General features: G+C 36.7%; 1 protein-coding gene across 4 annotated transcripts in view; it reads left to right on the top strand.

Moving 5' to 3' along the window:
- The window catches only part of CHN1 (chimerin 1), a 192,271-nt gene that overhangs the window by 56,564 nt on the left and 107,831 nt on the right, over nucleotides 1-27,876 (top strand). For all 4 annotated transcript variants that reach the window (XM_046659708.1, XM_046659709.1, XM_046659706.1 and 1 more), the window contains 3 exons: nucleotides 888-943; nucleotides 18,345-18,376; nucleotides 20,918-21,031. In XM_046659708.1, the coding sequence (XP_046515664.1) occupies nucleotides 888-943; nucleotides 18,345-18,376; nucleotides 20,918-21,031 (202 nt within the window). The remainder of the gene's footprint in view (nucleotides 1-887; nucleotides 944-18,344; nucleotides 18,377-20,917; nucleotides 21,032-27,876) is intronic.

The following is a 27,876-nucleotide window of genomic DNA, read 5'->3' as shown; positions in this document are numbered from 1 at the left end:
TCTGAGTCATTCTTTATCTGACAATCCCAGATGTCTGGATAGTTTTATGTTATGTTGACAGAATGTCTAAGTACTTAAATACGGTGTTAAATTTAATTATATGTGATTATTTATGTAGAAATAGAAAAAAAAATCTCTCCCAAAGATAAACTTAGATATATATAAACATACTTTCTCTGATAACCACACATTCTATTCGCTCCTTCTTCATTTCAAATCAAAAAGGCTGAAGTGAGGCTGGAATGTCATAGTATCGGTGTAATTTTCACTAATCCGTTTCAGATACCCTAAAAATTATCCCCTCCTTGGTAAGTTATTTCAGTACCAGAATTCTTTCTTTTGCTGCATTTGCCCTAGTTGAAAGAGTGTGGTAACTTTGACTCAGAAATTTTGTTTTTAGGGGAGATTATCTTTGAAGATAGATGTTTGTAATATAAACAAGGGAGAAAAACAGAAAATCTGTTACTTCTAGCGTATAAATCCTAATTTTGGTTTCAAGTTTGACACTTAATAATGTGCTTTAAAAACACATAACCATTATTTGCTTGTATCGGAGACATGCTTTATGTAATACATCCACAAAAATTGGGGACAGTAAATGACCAGATTATGGAAGACAGAGCCAGATATCCAGTAGTGCTTTGTTATAAGGTAAAAAGACACTTGTGTGGATTATGACTTTTCTCTTTGTGCTTCCTCCTGCGCTTTCACTAAATTTAGTTTGGTTTACTTTCTTTGCTTTGTTTATAACAAATTTTAACTTAATAACAAGTAGGACTGTACCACAGTTTTATGGTAAACATACAATAGCAACCAGTTTGTGATTCCTTATATAGTCAGATGTTTTGCATAAAGGAAACTGACGTCTTTACCTTCTCCCTTCGCAGTGTATCAGCTGCAACAGGAAGCCCCTCACCCTCGAAGAATGACCTGCACTAATGAGGTGGGTGTAATGAAACCATGACAGCAAAATGTCTCAGTCAGCTCTTCCCCAAGCTTTGACCTTCCTCAGTGGCTTGGTTATTTGTGGGATTAACTATTTATTGCTAGTTAGCAAACTTGAGTGCACTTTTCTTAACCTTCTTCTCACTTGAAATAACTGCCACTTTTTAATGGACTGTCTGAATACGACAGTATAGTTTTAAGTGATGTTAGTATTCTTTTCAGTTAATTCATACATTTTTCTTCCATTTTTTGTGTTTTATTCTTTCCTTTTTAAAACAAAGTTTAGAGGGATCATTGTAGCTTTATCAAAGTAATTTTTCCATTGAAAAATGATTTAAAAAATGAACAAAAGACAGGGACAGTTCACCAAAAAAAATATGTCACATGGCAATATATGAAAAGATGTTCAACTTCGTTAATAATAAGGGTAATGTAAACTAAAATACATGGAGAGCCAATTCACCTTTCAGGTGGACAAAGGTTCAAAGAATTAGGATGTCCTTAGTTGATAAGCCTGTGAGGAAACAGACGCTCTCATATATTGCTGATGGGAATGTGAAATGCTACAACTTTATGAGGATTTTGTAATATCTAGCAAAACTATGCCTGTATTTACGTTTTGCCCTGCTGGTCCAAGTTCCAGGGATTTACCCTGAGGAATTGCCTGTACAGATATGGAATAACATATGCTCTAAGTTTGTCATTGTAGGATTATTTGTAATAGCAGAATATTGGGAAAAACCTAAATGTCTGTCCATAGGAGACTGAATAAACTATAATAGTAAAAAGAATAAGGAAGATTTCTCTGAGCTGACGTGGATTGATTTCCAGCTACAAAATGTGTGTATAGTAATTATGGTCTGTTTTTAGTAATAAGGAAGGGAAAATAAGAAAAAAAATAAAGCTTATTTTTGCAAAGGAGAAATGCAGGAAGGATTGACCCAGAGACCGGTGGAACAGTTATCCATAAGGAGCGGGTGAGGAGAGATGCGGAGAGGTTAAGGAGGGAAGTGAGAGTTCTCTGAGGACGTGTTTTGACATAGTTGTGACTTGTGAACTATGCAAATGTTTCGCATATTCAGACATCAGAATTAAATAAAAATGATAAAGCAAACCTCCAAATTGAATATAAATAGAGACAAATGAACTTAACGAATTTATAACATAATCACCAAAAAATTAATTTAAGTAGCTTCTAAACATATTATTCTGACTGCACAAACTTAAAGGGAAATATTCTAAGAACCGTAACCTACAAAAAGATCTTTAACCATACTTAGTAGATTTGTTGTTGTTAGTGGTATTTATGTAGTAATTCTAAAATAATTTTGTGTATTATATAAGATAGAGCAAATGAGTAATTATGTTGGGTTTGGAGAAGCCAGCATTCTTAGGAGACATAAATATGGAATGAGGGAAATGGAGGAGTACACTGTGGTATTGAGCCGGAATTGGAGTTATCAATATGAACTCATAGATTTTTAAAAGTGTGTTTTAAAAGTGCATGGAAAGGGCTTAGAAGCACTGATGCCCCAGTAAGAATGAACATACCCATACCCAGTGCCCGAATTTTGGTTTCCAAATACTGTTTCCTACTCAAAGGAGCCAGTGCTCCTTAGAGAAATTCCTCATCCCAGAACATGAGACAGAGACACCCTGGAACATTTTGTTATGTCAGAAAGCAAGAAAGGCTCAAAAATGGATGGGAACATGTCAAAAAGATATAAGAGCCCACTTGAAGGGTTCCACAGGCAAAATTTGGAACAATTTGATATCAAAAAGAGTAATGATAGTAATGAATCATAATGCATTGAATGAAAAGAGAATCTTTAAATCCATAATCATACTTAAAAAAACAAAGAAAAACTTACCCCAGTACAAAGAGAAAAAAAAAGAGGGGGAAAATGTGAAGTTGTTCTTTACAGCAGAATGGTGGCTAAAAATATAGAAGGAATGGTAATGATTTGCACTAATAATAATTGAGTGAGGCAAAGATCATCATTGGATATTAAAACCATTGAGTGAAAGATTTCAGGTAAACAGGATATTCACATAGTCTCACCAATTATTTATGAATTGCAAAGAGAAAAGTGCATCTTTATAGTGGAGAGATCTGGCAGTCACATTCTTAGCCAGGTGATCAAATTTAGCATTACCTGTAATGGGACAAACTGACATTTGTCTCCTGAAGTGATGCAATGAGTCATACACGATGTCACCTATATAGTATTTCTGCTAAAAATGTTGAACTTAAATCTGTTTATGAAGTATGAATCAGACAAATCCAGAACACATTCTGTAAGACAGCTGTCGTGGGCTTGTGAATAATGTCATTTTCATAAAAGAAATAACAGTGGTGAGACTGTTCTAAAATTAAGGAGACAAGGAGACATGCTACCAAATGCAGTGCACGCACCTTGGTAGGGTCCTGGAGATAGAGATCTCTCTCTCTCTTTCTCTCTTTAAAACTACATATTTTGGAAGCAACTGGAGAAATTTGAATATGGACTATATATGAGGTAATATAAAATTATAACTTTCTTAGATGATACACTATGAGAAAGAATTGCTTCTCTATTTAAAAAAATGTTGAAATAGATTTTGTTATTGTGACATCTGGTTTAAAAAAACATTGAATAGCTCTGAAATTATATAGTTAGTCACAAAGAGAACCCATAAACTTAGGCAGGAATTTCATGAAATTATCTTTTAAATGTCCTATTGCAGTTTAAATACATGTAGAGCCAGCCTGGATGGCCTAGTGGTCAAAGTTTGGCACGCTGTGCTTCAGCAGCTCAGGTTCAGTTCCCAGCACAGAAGCGCACCACTGTTTCTGTCGGTAGCCATGCTGTGGTGGTGGCTCACATAGAAGAACTAGAAGGACGTACAACTAGAATATACAACTGTGTACTGGGGTTATGAGGAGGAAAAGAGAGACAGAGACAGAGACAGAGACAGAGACAGGAAGATTGGCAACAGATGTTAGCTCAGGGTGAATCTCTCCCAGCAAAAAAAAAAAGAAAGAAAATAAATACATGTAGATGTCCAGTCTGCATATATGTATGTATGGAATGAGTGTGTGCTTGGTGATTGCATTTCATTGCTACTGTGCTGTGATCAAGGATGATGAAGTCATTTTACATGTAGTGAGAATTTTTTCTAACTGCTATTTAATAAGTGTAATGTTCCATTTTGCTTCATACTCCAGACACAATTTTTTAAACTTTTAACTGAAAGTGAAACATTGGCAGTAGTTCTTTGAAAAGTCCAGAAGTATTAGTAACGTAATATCTGTACTTTGCCTTTCTCAAAAGAATTTGAGACCGCACAAATGAAGACAAAAGTAATAAAAGGATTAAGAAAAGAAAAGTTGGGGAAAATAAAAGAAGCAACAAGTATGCCAATTGATTGCAGTGCTGGTTGAGGATCAATATAATTGTGTGAAAAAGGATCACAGTCATAAGTGCTTAAACCTTAAGGATCAGAAAGGCAAATAGGATCCAGTTTTTACCTGAATTAAATTCTTTAAAAAAATCGGGTAGGTTAGTATGTGAAGTACATTTATGGATGTTACATACAGTGACCAACTGTAGTTTCACAGCCCATGCAAAAGTGGATTGACAGTTGTTTCTTACAGCAGTTGGCACAACATTAAGGAGCAAGAAATCAGTGAAGCTTCTTTTTAAAGGGCTAAGCTGATGTGGTCCAAGTGTATAGACTTCTGGTGATCCGCCTCGTGCAAAGATACGACACAGACTGCCAGGGAAGTGGATGGCTCTTAGAGTTTCTGCAGATAATTTCTCTTGATTTAGTTTTGTGATGTGGTTGACTGAGTACGCCATCCCTTGAAAAACTAGACTGTCATATTCCATGCTGTTGCTTAAAGGAAGGCATATAAGTACTGGGAACCCAGAAGAGCAATTGAGATTTTCTTACTTAAGCTGAGGAATCTATTCATCATTTTCACTGTGCTTAGTTTTCTTTCACAAGAAATTATCGATCATGTTCTAGTGGCACATTGATGGGCAAGGAATGCTGCTCCACGTGCAAAAGGATTTACTGTGGACTGGCTCCCCTTGTGCAGTGTAAACATCCTCACACAGTATTCAAAACTGAGGATCTGTTAGTTGCTTAAGTTTGGCTGCTTAATAAAGATTAAATATGCATGCATAAGATGCATATATTTATTTTAGAAATTAGTAGTGATAACCACTTGTTTCTATTTTTGACCAATCTCTATAGTGCTCAGTGTCTTCCTGTTTTCACCAGGCGATAACTAAACGGCAGTTACTAAATAGGGGGAAGTGGTTTCCCTTTTAAAGAAATGACATTCACACTCAGTATGGTTCTAATGATTAGATTTATAAATATAGAAACTGAAAGTATTTATAATCCACTAATGCTGCAAGACTACTTATTTTGAGCAATAATGACTCCCATTAAATTCTTGTAATACAGTCAAATAACTTAGATATCCATTTGAGGTGAAAGTAAAGGATTAATCAGTGAGATGGAGCTAACCTAAAAATACTTCTTGGAGAAAGAAAAGTTTCAATCTTAGTTTTGATTAAATGATAAATGTTTAGTTTGGAAGAACTAAAGGTTCTTGGGAGTGGCGGACAATAAGGATAAAAACAGCCTGAGGAACCAGTTGAAGTTCAGCCTCAAATATTTAACTAAGGAATTGGTTTGGGGGCATTAAACACTAAGTGACCACTATATTTTAAGGGAGAAAAAGCAATAGGGTTTAATTAGCTCTGAAATGTAGAGAGAAAAAGAGAAAAGTTAATACAATAGATAAGTTGATGGTGCTTTTAAATAAAAATTATTATCTATGGATGCTAATTATAATTATAAAAATGGATCCAGTGACTTTGTCTTTAAGGATATTACTACAGTTGTGAGAAAGGGGGAACTGACGCTGCTCATTTGTATGTGCACATGTCCATTCCCTATTCTTCTAACTATAACATTATATCACAGAATGTAAATTCAGAGGCTGGGAAATTATGCTTACCCAAAGGGAATCGGTATTTAGTGACTAGCTGTGTCTATGACCTTCTGTCTCTCTCTCTCTCTTTTTTTTTTTTTGGTGAGGATGATTGGCCCTGAGCTAACGTCTGTGGCCAGTCTTCCTCTTTTTACTTGAAGAAGATTGTCCCTGAACTAATATCCATGCCAGTCTTCCTGTATTTTGTATGTAGGACGCTGCCACAGCATGGCTTGATGAGTGGTGTATAGGTCTGTACCTGGGATCCGAACCTATGAACCCTGGGCCACTGAAGGAGAGCATGCAAACTTAACCACTATGCCACCTGGCCAGCCCCTATGACCTTCTTTTGTGGTCCAAGCCCTTAGTTCTTCGTGTTCTGCTTTTTCTCAGCTAAATTTCTCTTAGCATTCTTGAGAACAAGATCTGTAGCACCTTATTTTAAAACCTGAATTAGTCAACAGTTAGAACAAATCATAAATTATTGGAGGCAGAATGCTAAAACACAATATATTTAATAGTAAGAAGTAACATAATGTGACAGAAAATAAAATTGTAACTAATGCGTTTTTTTTAACTTCAGAAATTCTTGCCAATTGTCATTGTGACTGCTAAAACATAGAAAGTTTTTTATTAAAGGCTATTGTTTAGAGAAAATTTTGAAATTTAGATATTAGGTAATTCTTTTTAAAGGGGAAAGATGCCCAGGTCCACAACTAAGTATTTTAGGCATGCTTTAGAAACCAAGCAAATAGTTTAAAGCTTGAAAATGATTCTTAATGATGCTGTTCTGATGCACTTGTATCTTATGGTGGGGTTAATTCTGAAGTTAGCACGTAAAATATATAATGTCATATAATCAGATTTCCCCTTGGAAATCCCTTATCACTCATAAAGTAATGGTATATATTTTTGTGTATCAATATAAATTGATATAAATATATAATTTATTCAGTGAAATATAGTTCATAGTAAATATAAGTATAAAATATATACTTGTGTGATTTTTAATTATGTAAAAAGTTATTTTCTTATTTTATATCAAATACCTGGTTGAATTCAAGTAAATGTATATATGTGTGTATGTGTATAGAGAGACAGACACAGGTGTAAATTATATAGGCATACAATATATATATTTAGATAGAGACACCAAAGAAGTTCCATGTCTTTAATTGATTCATACTAAAACTATGTAAATCAAACCAGTATGGTATTTGACCATTCTTAATGGTCAAAGTCTTAAACATGGTCAAATTCTTCATTCTTAAACATGAGGCCTTAGAACGGACGCCCTTTTTTTTCCCCTGGCACCCAAACAGTGGGAATGTAGTTAGGACTTTTAAACACATAACCAAATCTACTCTGTGTGACCCATTTTTGGAGTTGGCATCACAGGGAGCTGGAGCACATTTTTGAACACAGCTCCTCATTATTATAACGACTGTAGTTGTGTTTTTCAAGGCTGGTCAGTTAAAGCTGACTGAGGCTGGATGGAATGCACCAAACTCAAATCAAGGCTGTGAGCGTAATGAGAAATGTGGAGAAAGTTACATAGTTTACATTATACTCTAATTCTAGTCACAATACCACTTAGATGTATATTCGATATACATTTTGCTAGCATGTATTTTTTAGAAGTTTCTCTTCAGATCTGGTTATAAAAGTAGGAAGTCAACAGTAATCATTACTTACTTACCTGTCTGACCCCAGTGGATTATATCCAGCACCTGGCCATGGTGACCGGTGTGCAGTAAAGACCATTAAAAGTTTGTTGGATGAATGAATGAGTTGTGTAATTTATTTTGCAACACAATGCTCTTATTATACCATTTATAGAAATGTGTGTGTTAATGTCTGTATCTCTTAGAGAGGCTTCAGTTCTTTCTGTGACATGTATGTATTTATTCATTCAATCAGTATTCTCTGAGGGGATGCTATTTGCTAAGTCTTCAGGATTCAAGTCAAGTAAAGCAAGACCCCTCTCCTTAAGGAGCTTACTGTGTTGGTGGGGAATGAGCAGTAAATCAACCATTACAGCAGAGTTGGTGGCAATTATCTCCTTCCATGTGCGTGCAGTTCCTGTGGCCGAGTGCACAGTGCTTGTGGGAGAGTGGCAGATGAGAGCAGAGTGCTGAGTGGGCAGCACTATTACACACTTCTGTGTTCTAAGCTTACAAGTTTGGATTTCATCCTCATAGCTATGGGAAGTGAAAGTGTTTTAAGCAGGAGAAAAACATCATCAGATTTAGGCTTAGAAAGCACATTCTGGCTGCAATGTGGAAGATGGGCCAAGGAGAAGGATGGACCTTTTAGAGGAAAAAAAGGCTGGTTTAGGAGGGATTACAGTAACCCTAGTGAAAAGTGATAAAGGCATACAGTAAGACACTGGTTCTAGGAATAGCCGAGAGAGACAGGAAACAGGACTGTGTAAAGCAGTAGAATTCACAGGACTTGGTGACAAGAGTCATGGGGTTGAATGAGAGGGGCTAATCTAGTAGATGTTGGGGAACCAGTCAACTCCCTCTCATGGTGCTCTCTCATGTCCTACTTGCTTGGCAAAACCACAACCTTGTGGAAATCTACCTCTGCCTGCTCAGCACATACTCCCAAGAAACTGAATATGGCTGGAGAGAAACAAAGTGCTCACCAGGCTTCACATTCAATTTGTGAACCTCAAGTTGGTGCTTAGTGGTCCCTGGGAGTCCTGCTGTGCTTTGCTAATCCATTCCACCCTTTTCCTTTCCCCTCGGATCTCCAGTACCTTGCTCCCTGTCCTCTCAGGTCATGGTCTTGTCTCCTACTTTACTCCTGATCAAAGCAATCGAAAGAGAACTTCCACCACCACATCTACTCACCCATCAGCATTTGGGTCCACATAGTCTGCATTCTTGCCCATTATCCTAGATGGTAGCCAGCTCTCCACTATACTAGATCCCATTTCCTCTCATCTACTCAAAGACATAATCCTAGCAATTCCTACCCCCGCCCATACTCCTCCATCATCAACAGTTTTTCCTTTTTCTATAAGATCATTTTCATCAGCCTAAAAACATCCTATTATTTTTTCCATCTTAAAAAATTCTCTTAACCCTACTTTTTCCATCTGCCCTGCCCAATTTCTTTGCTCTCCTTTGTAGAAAACACTTGAAAGTGTTGTCTGTACTAGCTGTTTCTGATCCTGCTCCTCTCATTTTCTCTTAGACCCTCTCTAGTTAGGCTTTGACCCACTATCACCCCACCAGAACCACTTCTCAAGGTCGCTGGTGACTCCCACCCTGCTACATCTAGTGGTCGGTTCTTCTCTTGCTTATCCTGTCAGCAGCTCTTGACATAGTCAGTGACACTTTCCTCCTTGATTTTTCGTTTTCTCACTTCATTTCCAGGGCATTACAGTCTTTTGGTTTTTCTCCTGTCTCCACAGTTTCCTTTGCTGGTTCTTCTCTCTGACTTCTTGATGTTCGAGTGCTCCAGGACTCAGTGTTTGATCCTTATTTCTTCTCGACCTCTGTTTACTCCCTGATGATCTTACTGGTTTTAGGTTTTAATACAACTTATATTTCCAGTCCAGTATATGCACACGATATACTCAATTGCCTATTCTCCATCCTCCCTCGGGTGTCTAAGAGACGTCTCAAATATAACACACTGGAAATAGAACTGACCTTTACCCTCCTTCCCAAACCTGCTTTTGCCACAGCCTTCCACACCTTGGTTAATAGCAGGTCCTTACTTCCAGTCGCCCAGATCAAAAACCATGCATCATCCTTGACTTTTTTTTTCTTTCTTACTACCTCAGAATTAATCCATCAGGAAACCATATTGGGTTTATTTGCAAAATATGTCCAGAATCCTACCATTTCTTATTATCTCTGTAGGTACCATTCAGGTATGAACTGTGGAAACTGCTGGATACCCACCAAACTCCATTCTTCCTTGGAAATCCAGCTAGACTAAAGTTCCCCAGCTTCTTTTAGATAGTTATGTCTGTAAGTCAAGTTTCTCTTGTGGAATAGACGTGAGCTTTGATGCCAGACCCATTCAAACTTTCTACCTATTATTTTCCCGTCTGCTTGGGTCCAGATAAAAACCAGGAGATGGTGGAGCTACAAGATGGAAGATGCCTGTATATAGGACAGTGTCTTTCTGACCCAAATACTTATCCAGGAATGTTATATAAGCAAGAAATAAGCTTCTGTTGTGTCTAGTTATTATATACATAAGTTGACTTGTCATAGTAAATTAGTCTACCCCAACATACAGTAGTCTCTCAGTTGTGTAACTGAAGTAGTTCTTAACTGATCTTTCCCCTCATAGTCTATTCTCATCACAGAATGTTCCGTTTAAAACTTTAGTCAGATCATGTCACTCTTCTACTCAAAACTGTGCCTTGGCTTCCCATTTCATTCAGAGTAAAAGCCAGGTCCTTACGATGGCCTCTAAGGCCCCGTATGATCTCGCATCCACTTTGTTTTGCTGTGCTCATCCTCTACTATTTCCCCACCCCTCCTTCTGTCCTCCAATTCTGCTTCGACCACACCAGCCTTGTTCCTCACATACTCCAGCGGTGCTCCTCTGAGCTCTTGCACTGACTCCTTTTCCTGGGATGTTCTTGTCTCTAATATCCACGAGGCTGATTCTTCCATATCTTTCAAGTCTTCCCTTCTCAATGGGACCTATCCTGATTACCATATTTAAAATTATACTTGAACACGCTCCAACATCTCCAGTTCTTACCTATGCTACTTTGTTTTCGTAACACTTTTCATTTTGTAATATACTATGTAGTTTATTTACTTATTTTGTTTATTGTTTGTTGCTATCTTCCCTTCCTTGAATACAAGCTCCACGAGAGTAGGGATCCTGGTCTGTTGTGTTGATCAGTATTTCCCAGGTGCCTTGAATGTGCTTGAAACATAAATAGATGTTTAATAAAGACTTAAGGGAATGCATGGGAGGTACAAAAGCACTTGTCTTATGCTTACTCTGTTTTAGAGGACGTATTCTACTAGGTGGGAGCATGAGAGTTTGGGACAGGAGTGGAGGAAAGCACTTTAATAGAAACTGTAGCTTCACCACTAATTGCCACTATGTGCTGACACAGCCTATAGCTCAACTTTTGATTCCACAAAAATAAAGATTATCATGCTCAGATATCTCTTGGGTCTTATAATGATCCTTTATTTAACACTTATAATATGCTTTGCAGCTGGAAAGCATTTTTTATGAATGCTGAGTAGTAGTACTGAATTATTAAAACCAACTATTTATTTTAAAATCAGCCGATCACTCAAAAGCCTGTTTTCATCTTATTTTACTTTCAAAATAGTCTTAAAAAGTATCTTTTGCTCTTGTTTAAAATTCTATGTTCGTAGGCAATTGGGTAGTAACATATGCTTTGGTGTCAAAATCTATAATACCTTGATGTAGAAGTACATTTATGAAGTTGGAGATCACAACTACAGTTGCAAAAAGAACCTCTTTACCAGTTAGCTGGTACATAAGCAGGTTGGTAGTTTCTACCTCTTTATCCCTCCTACCTAGAAGGTACTTGAATCTAAGGTGGGAAAATAGTGAATAGAAGGAAGTTTGTTTTTTAAAAATTTACCTATTATCCTTTTCTAATGCAGTCTAGTAATTAAAAAAATAATCTCAAGAAACTGAATAACTAGTTTTCAGCGAGTCCCCAAGTAGTAATTACAGAGCTTTAAAAAACTCTGTAAATATTCCGTATTGAATTTGTAAAATCTGACAGTAGAGAGAGAGCTAACCTAGTTGGCATGCTAAGGTTAATGGTTTTCTTGGATAAAGTCTAAAATAGAATGGAAAGTAAGCTGCGTTCTTAGTACTTCTAACTTTGGTCTAAATACCGTCAGGAATGCTACAGAATTGAGGAGGAAGGCAAGCACCTAGAAGTTTATCTTACTATTAGTGGAGAATAAAGAGTTATACAGTCTTTGTAAGTTCCATGACCTTTCTGACCTCATTTTCTCACCTTTTCCCTACAACTCATTTCCAGCTTTGTAGTTCTTTGATAAGTTCTTATTCCTCGCTATGCGGCCACTGCATTTTCTTTAAATTTTTGTAAATTAATTTTTTTGGCTGTTGAAGCTTAACTATTATCCACGTTGATATTTTCTATGGTGTAAAATGCAATGAGAAAAAATAATGTAATGAAGAATTTATGCTTCAGTGGAAAACTGCATTGTCTGTGTGCGTCATGTCCTTCCAGGTTTTCTGATTCCAGCCTTTCATTGTCTTTGAGCTGTTTTAAAACTCCCCTCCGTCCTCTTCCTCCCCCTCTTCCTCCCCCGTGTAGTCCTCCCCTCCGTCCTCTTCCTCCCCCCGTGTAGTCCTCCTCTCCTTCTTCTTCCTCCTCCTCTTTCTCTCCCTTCTCCTCCTCCCCTCCCTCTCCACTCCTCTCCCCTCCCTCCCTACTTCTCTCCTCCTGCTCCATTCTTCTCTGTTCCCCCACACTCTTCTCTTCCCCTCCACTCCTCTCCCCCTGCACTCTACTCTCCCTCCCTCTCTTCCCCCCGACTTTAACTTAGGAAATTAAAATAGATCCAAAGCTGGGTTTGAGTATTGACTGACTTACTCACCTTTAATTCAGAGTCAGCCACTGTAGGAGGCAAATACCAAATGTGTATTTTTCTCCCTTTTCCTCCTTCTGTGCCTCCAAACAACTGAGCCTTTTTAAAAAAACAATGCAAAACAAAATCTTGACACTTGAAAGTATTTTTTTGTGCATAGCTTTTATATACATATTTCTAGGGTGCTGCCTGAAAAAATAGTAATATTTGGCCAAGGTCATATTATTTTTTACAACTTCATGTATGTATACCCTAACTTTTAAGAAGCATCACATAGTCTTCCAGACTAGGTTTAAAGTGCCTACCTATGTGTAACATTTTTCACAATGTGAACAAGAAGTAAGGAGATAATGATTTCCTGTGACTTCTGGCCAAGTCAGCACCACTGTTATGAAAGAGCAGCATTAAACGTTTTGGAAATTTTCTAAATGTTCTACTTCATTGTTCTAGTGGCATTGCCTCCAGAAGTACATATTCTTTAAATGAGAATACACTTTTTGGAACAACTCTGGCTATTTTTTGTTTTGTTTTTTGAAAATCTGTTGCTGATCATCTTCTCTCCTTTTTTTTTTTTCTCCCCAATGCCCCAGTACATTGTTGTTTATTCTACTTGTAAGTCATTCTAGTTCTTTGTCAGCCACCGCCACAACATGGCAACTGACAGACGAATGATGTGGTTCTGCGCCTAGAAACCAAACCCGGGCTGCTGAAGCAGTGAGAATGCTGACCTTTAACCCTAGCCTATCAGGTCTGGCTCAGGAACAACTGTGTTGAGCTATAGCCATGGAACAGGGTTTCCTTAGTAAAAGAAATAATCCGAAAGCTGAACCTATAGCGTTGTAGGGAAGGAGGGAGGGGCATTAACATTTAGAATACTTTTATTGTTTGTTTCTACTGTTTTCAAATTTCTTTTGGAGAGCAAAACATTTCTTTATTAAACAAGTTCTTCTTATTTTTCTGGGAAATAAGATACAAGACTTTGAAAGAGGGTAGTTTGGTGAATTTGATTAAAATGCCTTATATATGATGAAAATAGGTCATTACATACAAAACTCTGCAGTAAATGTTAATTTAAGGATTTCCACTGATATTTAAAATATTGTAAAATGACATCTACTGTTTAGTTATTTGTTGAATTCTTATATTATACTATGCACTTTATGTCGTATTCAATAATAGTAGATTAACTTAAAGTTTCCTTTTCTGGTGGCATGACATACAACATTTATGCCAACCAAGCTGAAAAACATTTTATGAGCACCTTTTATTTTTAGTTAGAAATCTTTTCTGTTCTCTTCATTCCTCATTTTTCCTAACCTTGATATGGTATCATGAAAAGATGTTAACTACTCAATATAAAAAACTGGAGAAAGCAAAGCATGTAATTCAACACAAGTACTAATTTAAAATAATATCTTACTTAGTCACGTTGACTTCAACCAGTTTTAATCTGTAAAAAGTCCTTTGACTATTATTATGAATTTTAAAAACTTAGAAACAAGCATTTAAATGTTTGTATAAGCTTAAATACATTTTTATTATTGCATGTAACATTTAAATTCCCAGTTTGATGTATTTGCAGGTAAACTAACTTGGGATACTTAATAATCATTTTTATATTACAGACTAACTCTTTAATTGATTATCTCTCAGAGTAATGCTATACTATTTGTGAGTTTGAAAAGACTGTTCCAAATCACTGCTTAAGTAATGATATCTTAGATGTCAGCAAAACATCTAAATGTTATTATAGGGGAGGAAAACTTCTCCTCTAGGGAGGAAAAACATCTCCTCTACCCTGTTAGGTTCTGTGTCTGGGGCTTGCCAATTAAACTGACAAAAGAGATGTTAACAGGAGGGAAGGTTTATTTCATATGCACATGGGGAAGAAGGGGCTTATAGCAGGTAAGTGAAAACCCCACAGAGGCATTTAGACCCAGGAACCTTATATACCATCTTAACAAAGGGTGATAAAGTGTGGAAAAGAGACCAGACAAAGGAGAAGGGGATTTGGGCTTCTGAGGGTAGTGGTAAGTTGTGAGAAGGTGATTAAGAAATGTACAGTAAATACGGGTTGTTTAGTGAGGTTTATTCTGCAGACTCAAGTCATCTTAGGTGGTAAGAGTTGTCTCTGGAGTCATTCTTGTCTCCTCTTCCTGTTACAGGAGAGGAGGGCACCTTTACATATGGAAATTTCCTTTATAAATATAAATTTCCTTCACGAACGGGGAATTTATTTATGCCCTGACAGAAAGACAAGGGGCAAATTGTTCTTCTTGTATCTGCTCGCTCTTAATTGCCTTCAGCTCAAAATAATCCTTATGCCAATGTGGCATATTTTGAGGTGGCATATTCTGATCCCCTTCACTATCTACAGGAGAGAAAAAAAATTAGTTTAAGTTTTATTTGACATTTCCATTATAGAAATGCAGAAAAGATGTAGTTGGTGTGTGAATTTTATTTTGGGCTTATTGCTTATTATAAAAGTACTGTATTATTCATCAGCGTTTACCTGATTTCTTTGAATTCAAAATTCTTTCGGGTAAAGCAAAATAATTATTCAGTGATATCACACCAAAATCAGTTGTGTTGTGAAGATGATCACTTAGGCAATCAATGGAATCATACTGATTTACAGGACTTAATACAGGGTTATCAAATAAATAATCAGTATTTGTCTTGGATTACCACACCATTTGTGGGTATCAGTCTCTCAGCCACCACCATTTCTTTGCATTCGTCCAGGATTTTCATCAATAAGTAGAGCACATTCAAGAACTTTCCTTTCTTTTTACCTCAGTCCCATAGGCCTGATAAAGTACTTCACCCTCAACCACCTGCAAAGATCCCATGGTTCAAAGGAAAGGCCATGATCTTCTCTTCTCAAAATATTGGGGGACCCCACTGAGGGACCCCGTTCTAATGTGTCTGAGACTCCAATATTAGATTGCACAAAAGTTAATCTTGGTTTCTATTTTTTAAGGTGGTGTTAGTGTTGTAAGTAATGCACGCATCCATTCTTTATTAAAAAATTGTATTACAGATAATAGTAAAGTCTCTTTTTTGCCTTTCCCATGGGCCCCTTGCTTCAGTTCTCCCCTACCTTCCTAGAGGTAACCATTTGAATTTGGTATATATTTTTCCAGATCTCTCTCTCTACTATAAATATTTATTGTAGTATTTTGTGTGTGTGTGTGCTTTTCCTAAATGGTGTTACACTGTGTTATTATTCCATAACTTATGTTTGTATTGAGTAGTTTGTCTCAGTGACTTCTTCATGTTAGTCCCTATAGGTCTACATAATCCATTCAAACTGTGTCTATTATTTATACTGTAACACAGTTCAGTTATTCCCCTATTGGTATATATTTGTTATTTCCATTTTAAAAATGACTACAATGTTTCAGTGAGCATTCTTATACATAGCTTTGTGTGTACATGTGTAAGTGTTGCTCAAGAGTAAATATTGAGAGTTTGCACATTTTTAGTTTGAATGGACACTGCAAAATTGTTCTTCTTGATAACATTTTATCATATAATGCTGTAGAAGCTTAAATTAATTCTTTAAGTTAAGACTTAAGCATTGGATTTTCACCTCAAAAGCAAAGGTTTTCTCTCAAGCAGCTGCCTCACCCTGCTCTAATAAGCTCTGGACCTAAAAATAGAAGAGCCATCATCTGTAGCCCTAGGGACCAGCTGGCATATTTTTAGGACACTGTGTATTATGAGCAGAGAAATTATGCAACAAGACCAAATGAGGTAGAGTTTACCTTCAGAAGATAAATAACCTGACTACAGACTCACCAGACAACAGAAGATTCCTGAAGGATAATTATTATTTCAATATAGTTTTCAGAAAAAGGTAAAATCATGTCTCTCCTTCAGATATGAAGATGCACACATATTAAAACATTTATTTACTCATATGATGTGAGGAAACCCGGCAGATGTTAAAATCAATTCAAAGGAAAAGTTAAAATGGCACAAATTTATATGGAGTCAAGGAATGTTGAAATGACTTGAAAATAGAGACAAAAATCTTTTTTCTGCTGGGTGGGGGCATAGAAAAGCAGTCAGTTAAACCACTACCACACAGGAAAAAGTCTATGTATCCGTTACCTACCACTTAGAGAGTTCCAAATTAGCTCAAAGACGGTGGACTGAGCTAGATAAGCCAGTAGTGTATGCTATAGATAATGCATAATTTTTCATTGAAACACAATTTTTTTTCTACGCTATGAACAAATGTATCAGGTTTGCTGAAAATGGTACTATACCTTGATGGCCAGTGGGCAGGTAACCTGGACTTGGCAGTCAGGCTCTGGAGAGGGGCCAAGGGAGGTGATCACTGAAAGGGTGGACTTGGAGTTGCTTTGGGAACTGCCGTATTTAAGAAATTCAGATGAGTCAGTGTCAAATAGACAAAGGGTCTGGGCCCTTTTTGCTATTCCTGAGTAAGAATCCCAGTTTTAGCTTGGGCTCCACCACTTTGTAACCTTGAACAAGTTGTCTAACCTTGCGGATACTCAGTTTCTTCATCAGTAAAATGAGAATGATAATACTATCTTACGAGGATGGAGTAGAGTAACTCATATCTCATTGTGAGGATTCAGTGATCTTCCAATGTAGTTAAAATACACAACACAAACTCAATAAATGTAGTCCGTAGTGTCACCCAGGTACCTCCTAGGGAAAGCTTATTCCATTTCTGATATTTTGCAGCTAGGCCTGGCTTCTTGTCATTTAGGACTCAGTTTAAATGTCTTCTCAGAGATGCCTTTCCTGACCGCCCAACTTCAGTACCTCGTTAGCCCTCTCTTTTACCTTATCCATTCTTATTTTCATTATAGCACTTATCGGCACTTTCTGTTTTCTTGTTTATTTCTTTAAACTTCTTTATTCGTTGTCTCTCAGCATTAGAATGTAAGTTTCAAAGAAAAAAAAAAAAAGTAGAATTTTTGTCTTATTACCGTGATGCGTCCTCTTCCAGGTAGGACAATGCCTATCCCCTATTTGCCATTCAGTAAATGTTTCTTGAATGAATAGGGCAAGTACTCTCTCTCTGTCTACTCCAGTAGGAATCCCCTAGCACCTTTTCTGCTGGGCCTTTCTTTATCTCCAGCCAGCACACCCGACATAGGGGGAAGACCTGTGGTGAGAGAAGAGCTGATGGAAGAGAAAAAGGGCAAGATTATACTGAGATGTTAGCAGAAGGGAATATGGAGTAACAGGAAGGAGAGGATGGGAGAGAAAACCACAATCTGTTCTGACACAATTGTGGCATTAAGATTTTGGATGTTTTATTTTACTTTTTTGATAAAGTGATGTAGATATTTTTTCAGATTCATAAAATCCTAGAAATGAAAGCTAATTTAGTCCCACTCTTTTTTTTTTTTCCTCCTTGCCAAAGCCCCCTGGAACATAGTTGTAGATTCTAGTTGTGAGTGCCTCTGCTTGTGCTATGTGGGACGCCGCCTCAGCATGGCCTGATGAGCAGCACCATGTCCACACCTAGGATCCGAACCAGTGAAACCCCAGGCCACTGAAGCCACTCAGCCACGGTGGGGGCCCCTAGTCCAACTCCTTTTACATACACAGTGTTTTATAGATAAGAAACTGGTCTGAGAGATGAAGTGACCAGTCCAAAGGGCACAGTTAATCTGCTGATAGAACTGGGACTCCAGGTTGATTTTTCTAATCTTATTCTAATTCTTTTTCTTAATATATGCTTTGGTTTGTCACATATACAAGATGTTGAGTAATGTTCTGAACATTTGCATTTTCATAAATATCCTTTTTTTTCCTTTTCCCAATAGGTAGAAAACAGACCAAAGTATTATGGAAGAGAGTAAGTATGGATTATCAGAAGACATTTTATAGATTGAAATATGTAAGAGACACAGGTTAATGGATGCTTTTAGTAAAAATAAAAGCAAGATGAAGGAGGTATTTAAGTTTGGATAAGTTGAATTATTTTTCTGATTATAAATGTAATTATTCTAATTAGTGAAAATAAAGACAAATATAGAGAAGAAAATAGCATGGGAAAATGTATATGCAATAATGTTAAAATAGAGATGCAAGCCATGTAAGTAAATAAATAATCCTAGCTGTATGTGACAAAAATATATATATTTGTATGTATGTCTGTATTAAGCATATAGACATATGTATGCAAATATATACATACAGCGGGGTATGGGTGGTTTATTCTATGTTTATATTTTATTTTCCAAAGTTTTTCTATAAATAAATTCATGTTACCTAGAAATAACTAAATTTAGCAATTTGAAGTATTACCTTCTGAAGATCTGTTATCCTAATGGTTTTTACAAAATTGAGATACATAAAATTTTTATAGCCTGATTTTTCCATTTAATGTTAATAATGAGCATTTTTCTATTTTATGAAAAATGTAATAATTTTTAAAGTCCTTAGTTTTTCTGATTATTAAAAAACCAGAAATATATTTTATTCTTTGGGGAAAAGAATAAAAATCACCTGTAATCATATCATTCCCTGAATAAAGTCGTTTGTTTTTCATGACTTAAGATCATATCAGAGAAACAATAATGTTTATAGCAAATATTTTAGAATTATTATTAAATTATTAAATTATTTATTCTGTTTAACTTTCAAAACTCTTGTGAATGTTGGGGGGAGCCACTGGTGTTCTTTATGGTTGGGCCATCATGTAGTCATTTCTCTGTTCTTGGCATTTAGGTTGCTTTTAAACTACATTATTGAAAGTAACATCATAAGAAACATGGTAAAGCATAAAGCTTTTTTTCTGGGGTGGAAATTTTGGATCAACTGGTATGAATAGTTTTAAGGTTCTTTAAATATCATTGTCAAGTTTTGTTCCCAAATGTGTTTCCTTGAGTGAGATTTTCTTTTAAATTAATTGTTTTTTTAAAATGGATAGATAATAAATTTTACTTACTTCATTAATTAGTATCATATAAACTTAATATACCAATATGCTAATCTAATGGTATGTGTTACTACTAGAGATAGTTTACCATCTTTCTGCTTCGAGCAGGGTCAGAGTGGGCCTGGTTCTGAAATACTGAGGAATTTCTGGAGATAAGAAATTCCAGGGGCCAGCCTGATGGCGCAGTGGTTCAGTTCACACGTTCCGCTTCAGCGGCCCGGGGTTCGCAGATTCGGATCCTGGGTGCAGACATGGCACCACTTGGCAAGCCATGCTGTGGTAGGCGTCCCACATATAAAGGAGAGGAAGAAGGGCATGGATGTTAGCTCAGGACCAGCCTTCCTCAGCAAAAAGAGGAGGATTGGCAGCAGTTAGCTCAGGGCTAATCTTCCTCAACAAAGAAAGAAAGAAAGAAATTCCAGGAGCCCATTGTTAAACCTAGCTGTTCTAATTGTCATGATTTGAACATACCTTCCATGAACTGTTTTAAGACTTCAGTTGAGAAAGACTGAATCGTTTCCATGAGAAAAACTCCCAGAAGTTGCCACTTGCTCCCTAGTAAAGTTCCTAAATTATTAAGGTGCCATTTCAGCACCTTTTAAATTTGTCATTCCAAATTCAAGTGACTTGTTTTTTTTCATACCGGTAAAAGCTGCAATCAGTTTCATTTGAGCAATCGTTCAATTCAGTTATCTTTGAGTCACTAAAAGGACATCATATATGTGTATGTTCTTTGTAAATTGTAAATCACCATACGAATATGAGGTGGTTTTATATTTTTAACATTAATCGACAATCACCACTGACGATTTTCTTTTTCAGCATTTCGTGTCAGAATGTTTTAGATAAATCTACTGTGTTTGTGTAAAGAGTGTGTTATTTATGTTTATTCTTCTTCCTTCTTTTTTCTCTGTTAATCAAAAATAGGGTTTTAGCAGGGAGTGAAAGCAAGTATTACAGTTGTTTGCTTTTGGCTTGAGTATCCAGCGATGCAGATTATGCACATTATTGGGCAATCATGCCAATTAAGGGCAACCCAGGGTCCTGGAAAATTGCCAACATAGACTCTCAGCCAGAACTTTGGAGCAGTGCCACTAGTGTGAAGAAAGGAAATGGGACACATTTTTGTATATTTTTTAGCATGTCCATATGGTCAGATGGCTGCATAAGAAGGTAGTTGTCCTCTTGAGAGAGGTGGTTGATCCCATAGACGGATGTGAATTTTGATTTCATGATTGTTAAATGGATTGGAGCGCTACTTTGGTGCTGTTCTTGTCACCACTGAGAAGCTGGCCATAGGCCAAGCCCTGAGAAACACACGCATAGTTAAACCCAACTGCTCCCCTTCAATTATATGGCAGGACTTTGTCTAGAAAACAACAGGAGAAGGTGGAGGGTTTGTTTTATGGAAAAAGGTGACAAGCATGCTGTTTCTGAATTGACTTTGTTTCTTAGGTTTCACGGCATGATCTCCCGAGAAGCAGCAGACCAGCTCCTGAGTGTGGCTGAGGGGAGCTACCTCATTCGGGAGAGCCAGCGCCAGCCCGGAACCTACACTTTGGCTTTAAGGTTGGTCATGGACCTGTAATTATAACTGTGCTTCATTTAAAACCCTCTTAATAGAAGGCTTTAAATTTTAAAAGCATCCAGCATGTAATTGAATTGGTTCTTGTTTTCTTGGGACCTAATTACCATTTTAATAGCTTTGAGACCCTTAAAAAATTCCTCATGAATGGTAGCACACAGTAATTAAGAATTGAAAAACTTTTAAAGCATTTTTATTGTAGCTACTTTCTTCTATTTCATCTTACCGTTCTCTCCCTTCTGTCCTGCTGTGTCAGCTCCCATCTATTTCTTGAATAAGGAAAGGAACAAAGAGAAAAGATCTTTGTAACTCATAAAATGAAAGCCAGTGCAGTTTCTCTTAGGTTGGCTTTTGGTTGAAGCAGCTTTTCTTGGGAGCTCTTGGCTCTTTCCTATCAACTGAACTTTGCCTGGCGTTTTGGCTGTTCCTAGCCTACAGCACAGGGCCCAGAAACCCTGCAGTAACATCGGGACAATAATACAATAGCGTGCTTATCCTTTGGGCTTACCTCCTGCCAGCCCTCTAACCTCATTTAATCTTCACAACAGCTCTAGGATGTATGTACTGTTGCCATCTCCACTTTACAGGTAAAACAGAGGACCTAGAGGTTGAGTAACTTGGCCAACGTCATGCATTTAATAATTCGTGTAGCTAATATTCGAACCCAGACAATCTGGCTTCAGAATTTGCCCTTAATCACTCTCCTTTGCTGCCTCTAAAAGCTTGGAATAGTTATCCATTGTCTTTCTTTGTTCATGCCCTCCTTTGTTCCTTTGTGTATCCATTCATCCATTTAGAAAAGGCTTAAAGGTAGAGCGTGAAAGAGGTCAAAGAAATGGCGTTTCTTTTCACAGCGAAGCCACAGAGGGAGAATAGAAAGATGATGCTATTACTTAGGTCTCTAATATGACCATGTCTAACTTCTTCTCCAATCGCTTCTGCCTGTTTGGGTGAGCAGGGACTGCTCTTATTTCCAGATTTAATGTTAATCTGTCTGACAGAAAGAATGATGTAATTCAGTATTCTTTCATACTGAATTCTGGATCAATTGCATACTTGGAGAAGGAACTTGTTATAGGAGTTCACGGAAATTTGCTTTTTATGGCAAATTATAAAGTGTAAATCTGCCTCCAATTAAATAATTATATTGTTTTTGAGGTTTAAATTGTGGTTATAGGGAAAAAAGTCTGGGCTGGGAATTTAAATACCTATTCATTTTACCACTAAATGAACTAGAAGACTGATTTGGAGCAAATCACAGGATTTCTTGAAGTTAGTTTCTTCATCTTTCTGCTCCTAACATTTTATAATTCTGGGATTCTACAACACCACATTTCCAGATAGTCTGGTCATCTGAGTGTCTGGAGTAAACAAGCCTTGACGTCAAGGCCGGTGGACCAGAATAAGGGCAAAGGAGGTGGAGTGAGGGGAGAGACAGAAATCTGCCCGGCACGCTCTTCCTTTCCCTTTTGTTGCTGGCACCCCTGCCTCCTCTGAGATCACGTAGTAAGTTACAAAACTGGGATTTGAACTCAGTTTTGCCTCAGTGCAAAATCCAGGTATTTTCCATTATATCATATTGCCTCTCCTAATGTGGCTGTCATGCAGTTTTCACTGAGTGACACCAGCAGACACCCTAGGGCCAAGGCTTTAGTTTGGAGAAAAGTAGCTCCCAAACCTCCCAAGCTCCTCCTCATTCCCACCCTCTCAGCCTCTCTTGTGCTACTCACGACTTTAAGTTTATGAGGACTTCCCATCCACTTTGGCCCAGGAAGTCCTAGAATAGAAATTGGAGAATAGGTGAACAGGAATGATGAGAGTGCTTTTAATTCATAGGTCTAGGGTAGCATGCAGCCTTCCTTTTCTTATTGAAAAATCATGATAAAATTGTTACGTGGAAAAGGAATGGTAGTGAGCAAAAGGGGTTGTAGTGGGGATAGGGAATTTGGGAACATGCATTGTGAGTAATTTTTATGCAGAAATATGATTTTCCTTGTTCTGAACTAGAGGTATGGCGGGAAAGTATTAAGCAGAATATGAAATAGAAGTTATATTGACGCATCTGTGATTCTTGTTTGGTACTTCCCATTTCAACTAAAGATCCTCCCAATTCATGTTAATTTTGTTATTTTTAACATAATGCATGATCCATTGGGGGAAGCCGGTTTGATACCTTAAAGCCATCAATGTTCATTATGTATTTACTGTGTTATCCAAGGAATAATTCCTAAAATTAGGAAAAAGGTGCCTTGAACTCAAGTTTCTCCTTGGGTCCCTCAACCTCAGTATGTCCAAAACTGAACTCATCGGTTTCCCTCCCAAGTAGAGCATCTGTATTCCCTTTATGAACTGGTGGCACTATTTTTTAGTCAGTCCACAAGACTGAAACCAAGACCTCATTTTTCTTTTTGCTCTCAGTTCTATTTTAAGATGTTTTATTTGTTTAGAGCCCCCATCTACATCATATCAAACACTATATCCCATATTAAATATATATTTTTTGCTGTTAAGATTAAGTTTTTTAAAAAATATAAATTGCTTTTGAAATTAACTAACTTTGTAGTTTTTCTTTTGTGTTTTGGAGCTGTGCTTTTGTTTTTTCATATCATACCTTTTCATAGCCTCTGGAAAGCCCAGGGGACTGACCTACGTTGTCTGATGGTCAGAGGACTTTTTCTTCTTGCTCATCTCACACAGCCAAACTCAACAATCTTTTATTTCTTAAGTATGTCTCAAGTTTTCCCGTTCTTTTCAACTTCAAGCTGCTTCCTGGACTAGTTCAGTAACTGTCTAAGAATCTCCCTGTATCCAACCTTGTCCCCTCTAATGGATCTTCCTCAGTGTCAGAAATGATCAATCTTAAAATCTGATACAGTGAGCAGCAGAAGTGTAATGTTGATGTTGAGTAGGGCACAAGGTTGAAAGAACACAGCCCCCTCCAGCACTGGCATGTCCCCTGAACTTGTGGGGGCCTACTCCTTCACTGAGGATCTTTGTGTATAATGTGAGGTGTTATTTAGGGGACCGTGTATTGTGTGTGTCCTGTAAAAGTACTAATTTTATGCCATCAGAAAAGAGATTCTCATTGTATGACATGGAAGGTCATCTGTGGGTGATACCTTTCTTTCCTCCTCAGCATCGTCTTATCCAGCACTGTATCTCAGCCTGAATTTCAGGCCAGGCCTTGTCTGGCTTTTCTGCCTTTGCTCATGTTGACCCCTTGGTTCAGGAAAAATGATTGTTAGTCAATGAAAGGTTTTTATACAATGGAGGCATACAGACAGGCATCCACGTGGTTGGAGTGTGTAGTTAAAGATAAGATGCTACCCCAGGCACTAGATTATGCCTCATGAAGCATGAAGTGTTTCATAGTGACTTGGGGATCTTCTGTATGTTGATTCTGACAACATTTGCCTTCGTTTAATGAGATAGTATGGCATGTATCAGTTATCAGTAACCAAAAATAAGAAGTTTGGTTGAAAGCATTTTTCTTTATGATTTTCATAGTTTTAGAACTAATACTTTAAAAAATGTTTGTAACTCATTCTATAATTTTTCTCACTAAAAGAAAAAATTATTAGGTTCAGTGTTGTACATGTTAAGTGAGAAATGAGAAGGAATAGCACCAGTGCATGTTTGGTGGTATCCTTTTTATTAAATGTTAAGTATATCCAAAAGAATACTCATAAGAAATATAAAAATTATTAAATATCATGATACTATAACTGTTAAGTGCCCTGCATGTATTTTAAGCAACAGCCATTGCCTTGGGCGTCTCCTGTGTCCTGTAGATCCCTCCCCTATTCTGTCCTGCTTCCTTCCGGCCCTCACACTGGCAAGCCTATCCTGATGATCATCTCCTTACTTTTCTCTATAGGTTTATAACATATGTTTTTATCACGACATACTGTGCTGTTTTGATTTCATCATTTTTGAACTTTAAATAAATAGAACATATAGAATATACTCTTCAGGGTTTTTTTTGACTCGTTTTGTTCTTGAGATTTATCTTTGCTGTACAGCAAGGCTATAATTCATTCTTTTTCACTGCTATATAATAACCTAATAAGTATACTATAATTTGTTTATTCATCCTACTATTGATGGACATGTGGGTAGTCTCTAGTTTGGGGCTATTGAAAACAGTCCTGCTGTGTATAATAATCTTGGATGTGTCTCCTGGTGCATGTTAAGATTTTCTCTAGGATATTTACTTATATGTGAAATTGCTGCTTTTGCTTCATTAGATCTTTTGCTTTATTAACAATGACAGTTTTTTCCAAAGTAGTTGTGCCAATGTCTACTCCAGAACCGTGTATAAGAATTCCTGTTGTTTCTTTTTCGCTTTCACTTAATGCTGTCAGACTTTATGCCATTCGATGGTGTCTGGTGATTAATTTGTGTATCTCTGATCCCTAATGAGATTGAGCATCTTTTCATGTTTATTGACTACTTTTATTTTCTCTTCTGTGAAGTGCCTATTCAGACCCTTTACCCTTTCTTCTGTTGGGTTCCATGGCTTTTTCTTGTGGATTCATAAAAGTCATTTGTTCTGGAGACTAGTCATTTGGTATATATGAATTGAAATATCTCCTCCAAGTTTGTGACTTGTACTTTATTTCCACTTATAGTGTTCTTAAGTTTTTAATTTTAGCTGAGTATATACTCCACTTTCATTTAATGTAATTACTAATATTTTTTGGTTTAAAATACTACCTTATTATTTATTTTCTATTTGATCCTCCTGTTTCATGTTTCTTTTTCTTTGTTGACTTCTTTTGGACAAATCAATTTTATTTCATTTTTTCTCTTTATTAAGTCGAGTTATATGTTCTTTTACTGTTCTTTTAATGATTAAACTTGAGATTATAACACTTGTCCTTGGCTGATTTATATTTAATATAAATGGTTACTTTTAGCACTTTCCCAATAATACTAGAATCTTAGAAAACGTTCAACTCCATTTACCTCTTTCCTACCTTCTATGTTATAATTTTCAGATATTTTATTTCTACATGTCTTTAAAACCCCACATGACCTTATTGTCAGTATTTGTCTATATTTACTCATGTATTTGTCCCCTCCATGGTTCTTCATTCTTTCTTTTGATTTTGTGTTTCTCTTGGGATTGTGTTCCTTCTGCCTGAGAAACTCCTTTAGTATTTCTCTTACTGTAGGTTTATTCATGATAAATTATTTTCTGACTTTTCTAAAATTTTTCCCTCTGAAATTCTAACTTCTTGCCTTTTATATCTCTGAACTTCAGTTTGGACAGTTTCTATTGACCTGTCGTCCAATCCACTAGTCTGTATTCTGCTATTCTTGATATGCTGTAAATCCATTCATTGAGTTCCTAATTTCATATACTGTGTTATTTAGTTCCAGAAGTTTTGTTTCCTGTTTTTTTAGATTCTAATTTTCTGATGAAATTTTCCATGTTTTCCTGCATTTCCTCTACCTTTCCCTATATATTCTTGAGCTATTCCCTATATATTCTTGAGCACATCTTATTTTCCCATTTCCACCACTGCACCTAGTAAGAATCTAATGATGTCTGTCTATAAGTCTAATCACAACCCATTCAAAACCATTTTTTCACTATTTTTATATGAAAATTTTTAATTTTTTTAATGGAATTGCTGTGAATGCAGAAAAGTTTTTACTGACTCAACAAATTTGTGAATAAAATTTCGTTGCTAATAGCTGATTCCTCTTTCTGCCTTAACTAAAACGTGCAAATAGGTGGATCATAGCTGAACATTAGGATCTCACTATTATTCCTCCTTAGCATCCGTTTAACGTGGGGCACACTTGCTTTCACTTTATCCAAGAATTTTCTTGGAAATATTAAAAACACCTCTTTATATCAATGTTGCACATTTAAGGTGGCATCAGGACTCAAGTTATGCATTACTTTTACTAATTTTTGTGCTGTCAACATTGTTTGCCTTTGATATAAAATATCCTTTTTTCTTTTTCTCTTGTTCATTTTTACTGAGAAGAAAAATATAACCTTACATGTGTATTTTACTAAAACTAGAAAAGAAAGCTGAAATAAGAAACATTTAAAACACTGATGACTTAAACAGGAAAGCTTCCAGTGTAAAGTATAGGTTGAAAGAGAAGAGAAAGGTCAGAGAGAATAGGGAATTGAGATTTAAAAAATCTATCACAAAATATTTGCAGTTTCTTACTCTCAGTGTTAGAACTTTGGAAATGAAGCTGTGGTATAAATTTTAGAGTCTGACAAACATGAGTTCTAGTTGCCTGACCTTATTATATATGTATTTAACCTCTCCAAGCTTTAGTTTCCTATTTGTGAAATGGAGATTGTAATTCCATTATTTCTCAGAAGAGACCTTTTAGAAGTCTGTAATTAGCAGCATCCCACTTTCAAGAATCAAATTCTCTATCAGTTGAGATGTCTTCAGCTGCAAGTATTATCTAATATTAAAAATAAGAAAACTCTACTGACTTAAACTGTAAATTATGTATGGAAATATTTCACGTAATGAGAAATTCAGAAATGCAATAGCATGGATGATCAGTGTCCCAGTGATGTTATTGAGGATTTGTGATCTTTCTGTTTCTGTTCATGCCCACTCATAGCGTCAGCTTCAGTCTGGGGCTGGTTTTCCTTGTGGTCAAAAGGTGGCTGCCGGGGGCTATCAGAGTTGTGTGCTTCCTTGTTTATGCCCAGCAAGAGAGTCTGTGGGGACCTCTCCTCTCATGCAGTATACATCCTTCCCTCAGGTTGATCGGGCCAGTGCAGGTCTCCCTTTCCCACTCGTGGCCAATAACAGTCTGCAGGGTAATGCGTGTACTGATT

This window comes from Equus quagga, chromosome 4 (genome assembly GCF_021613505.1).
Source record: "Equus quagga isolate Etosha38 chromosome 4, UCLA_HA_Equagga_1.0, whole genome shotgun sequence".
NCBI lineage: Eukaryota > Metazoa > Chordata > Mammalia > Perissodactyla > Equidae > Equus > Equus quagga.
The sequence above is the reverse complement of the archived record's forward strand: the minus strand, read 5'-3'. Positions and strand labels throughout refer to the sequence as shown.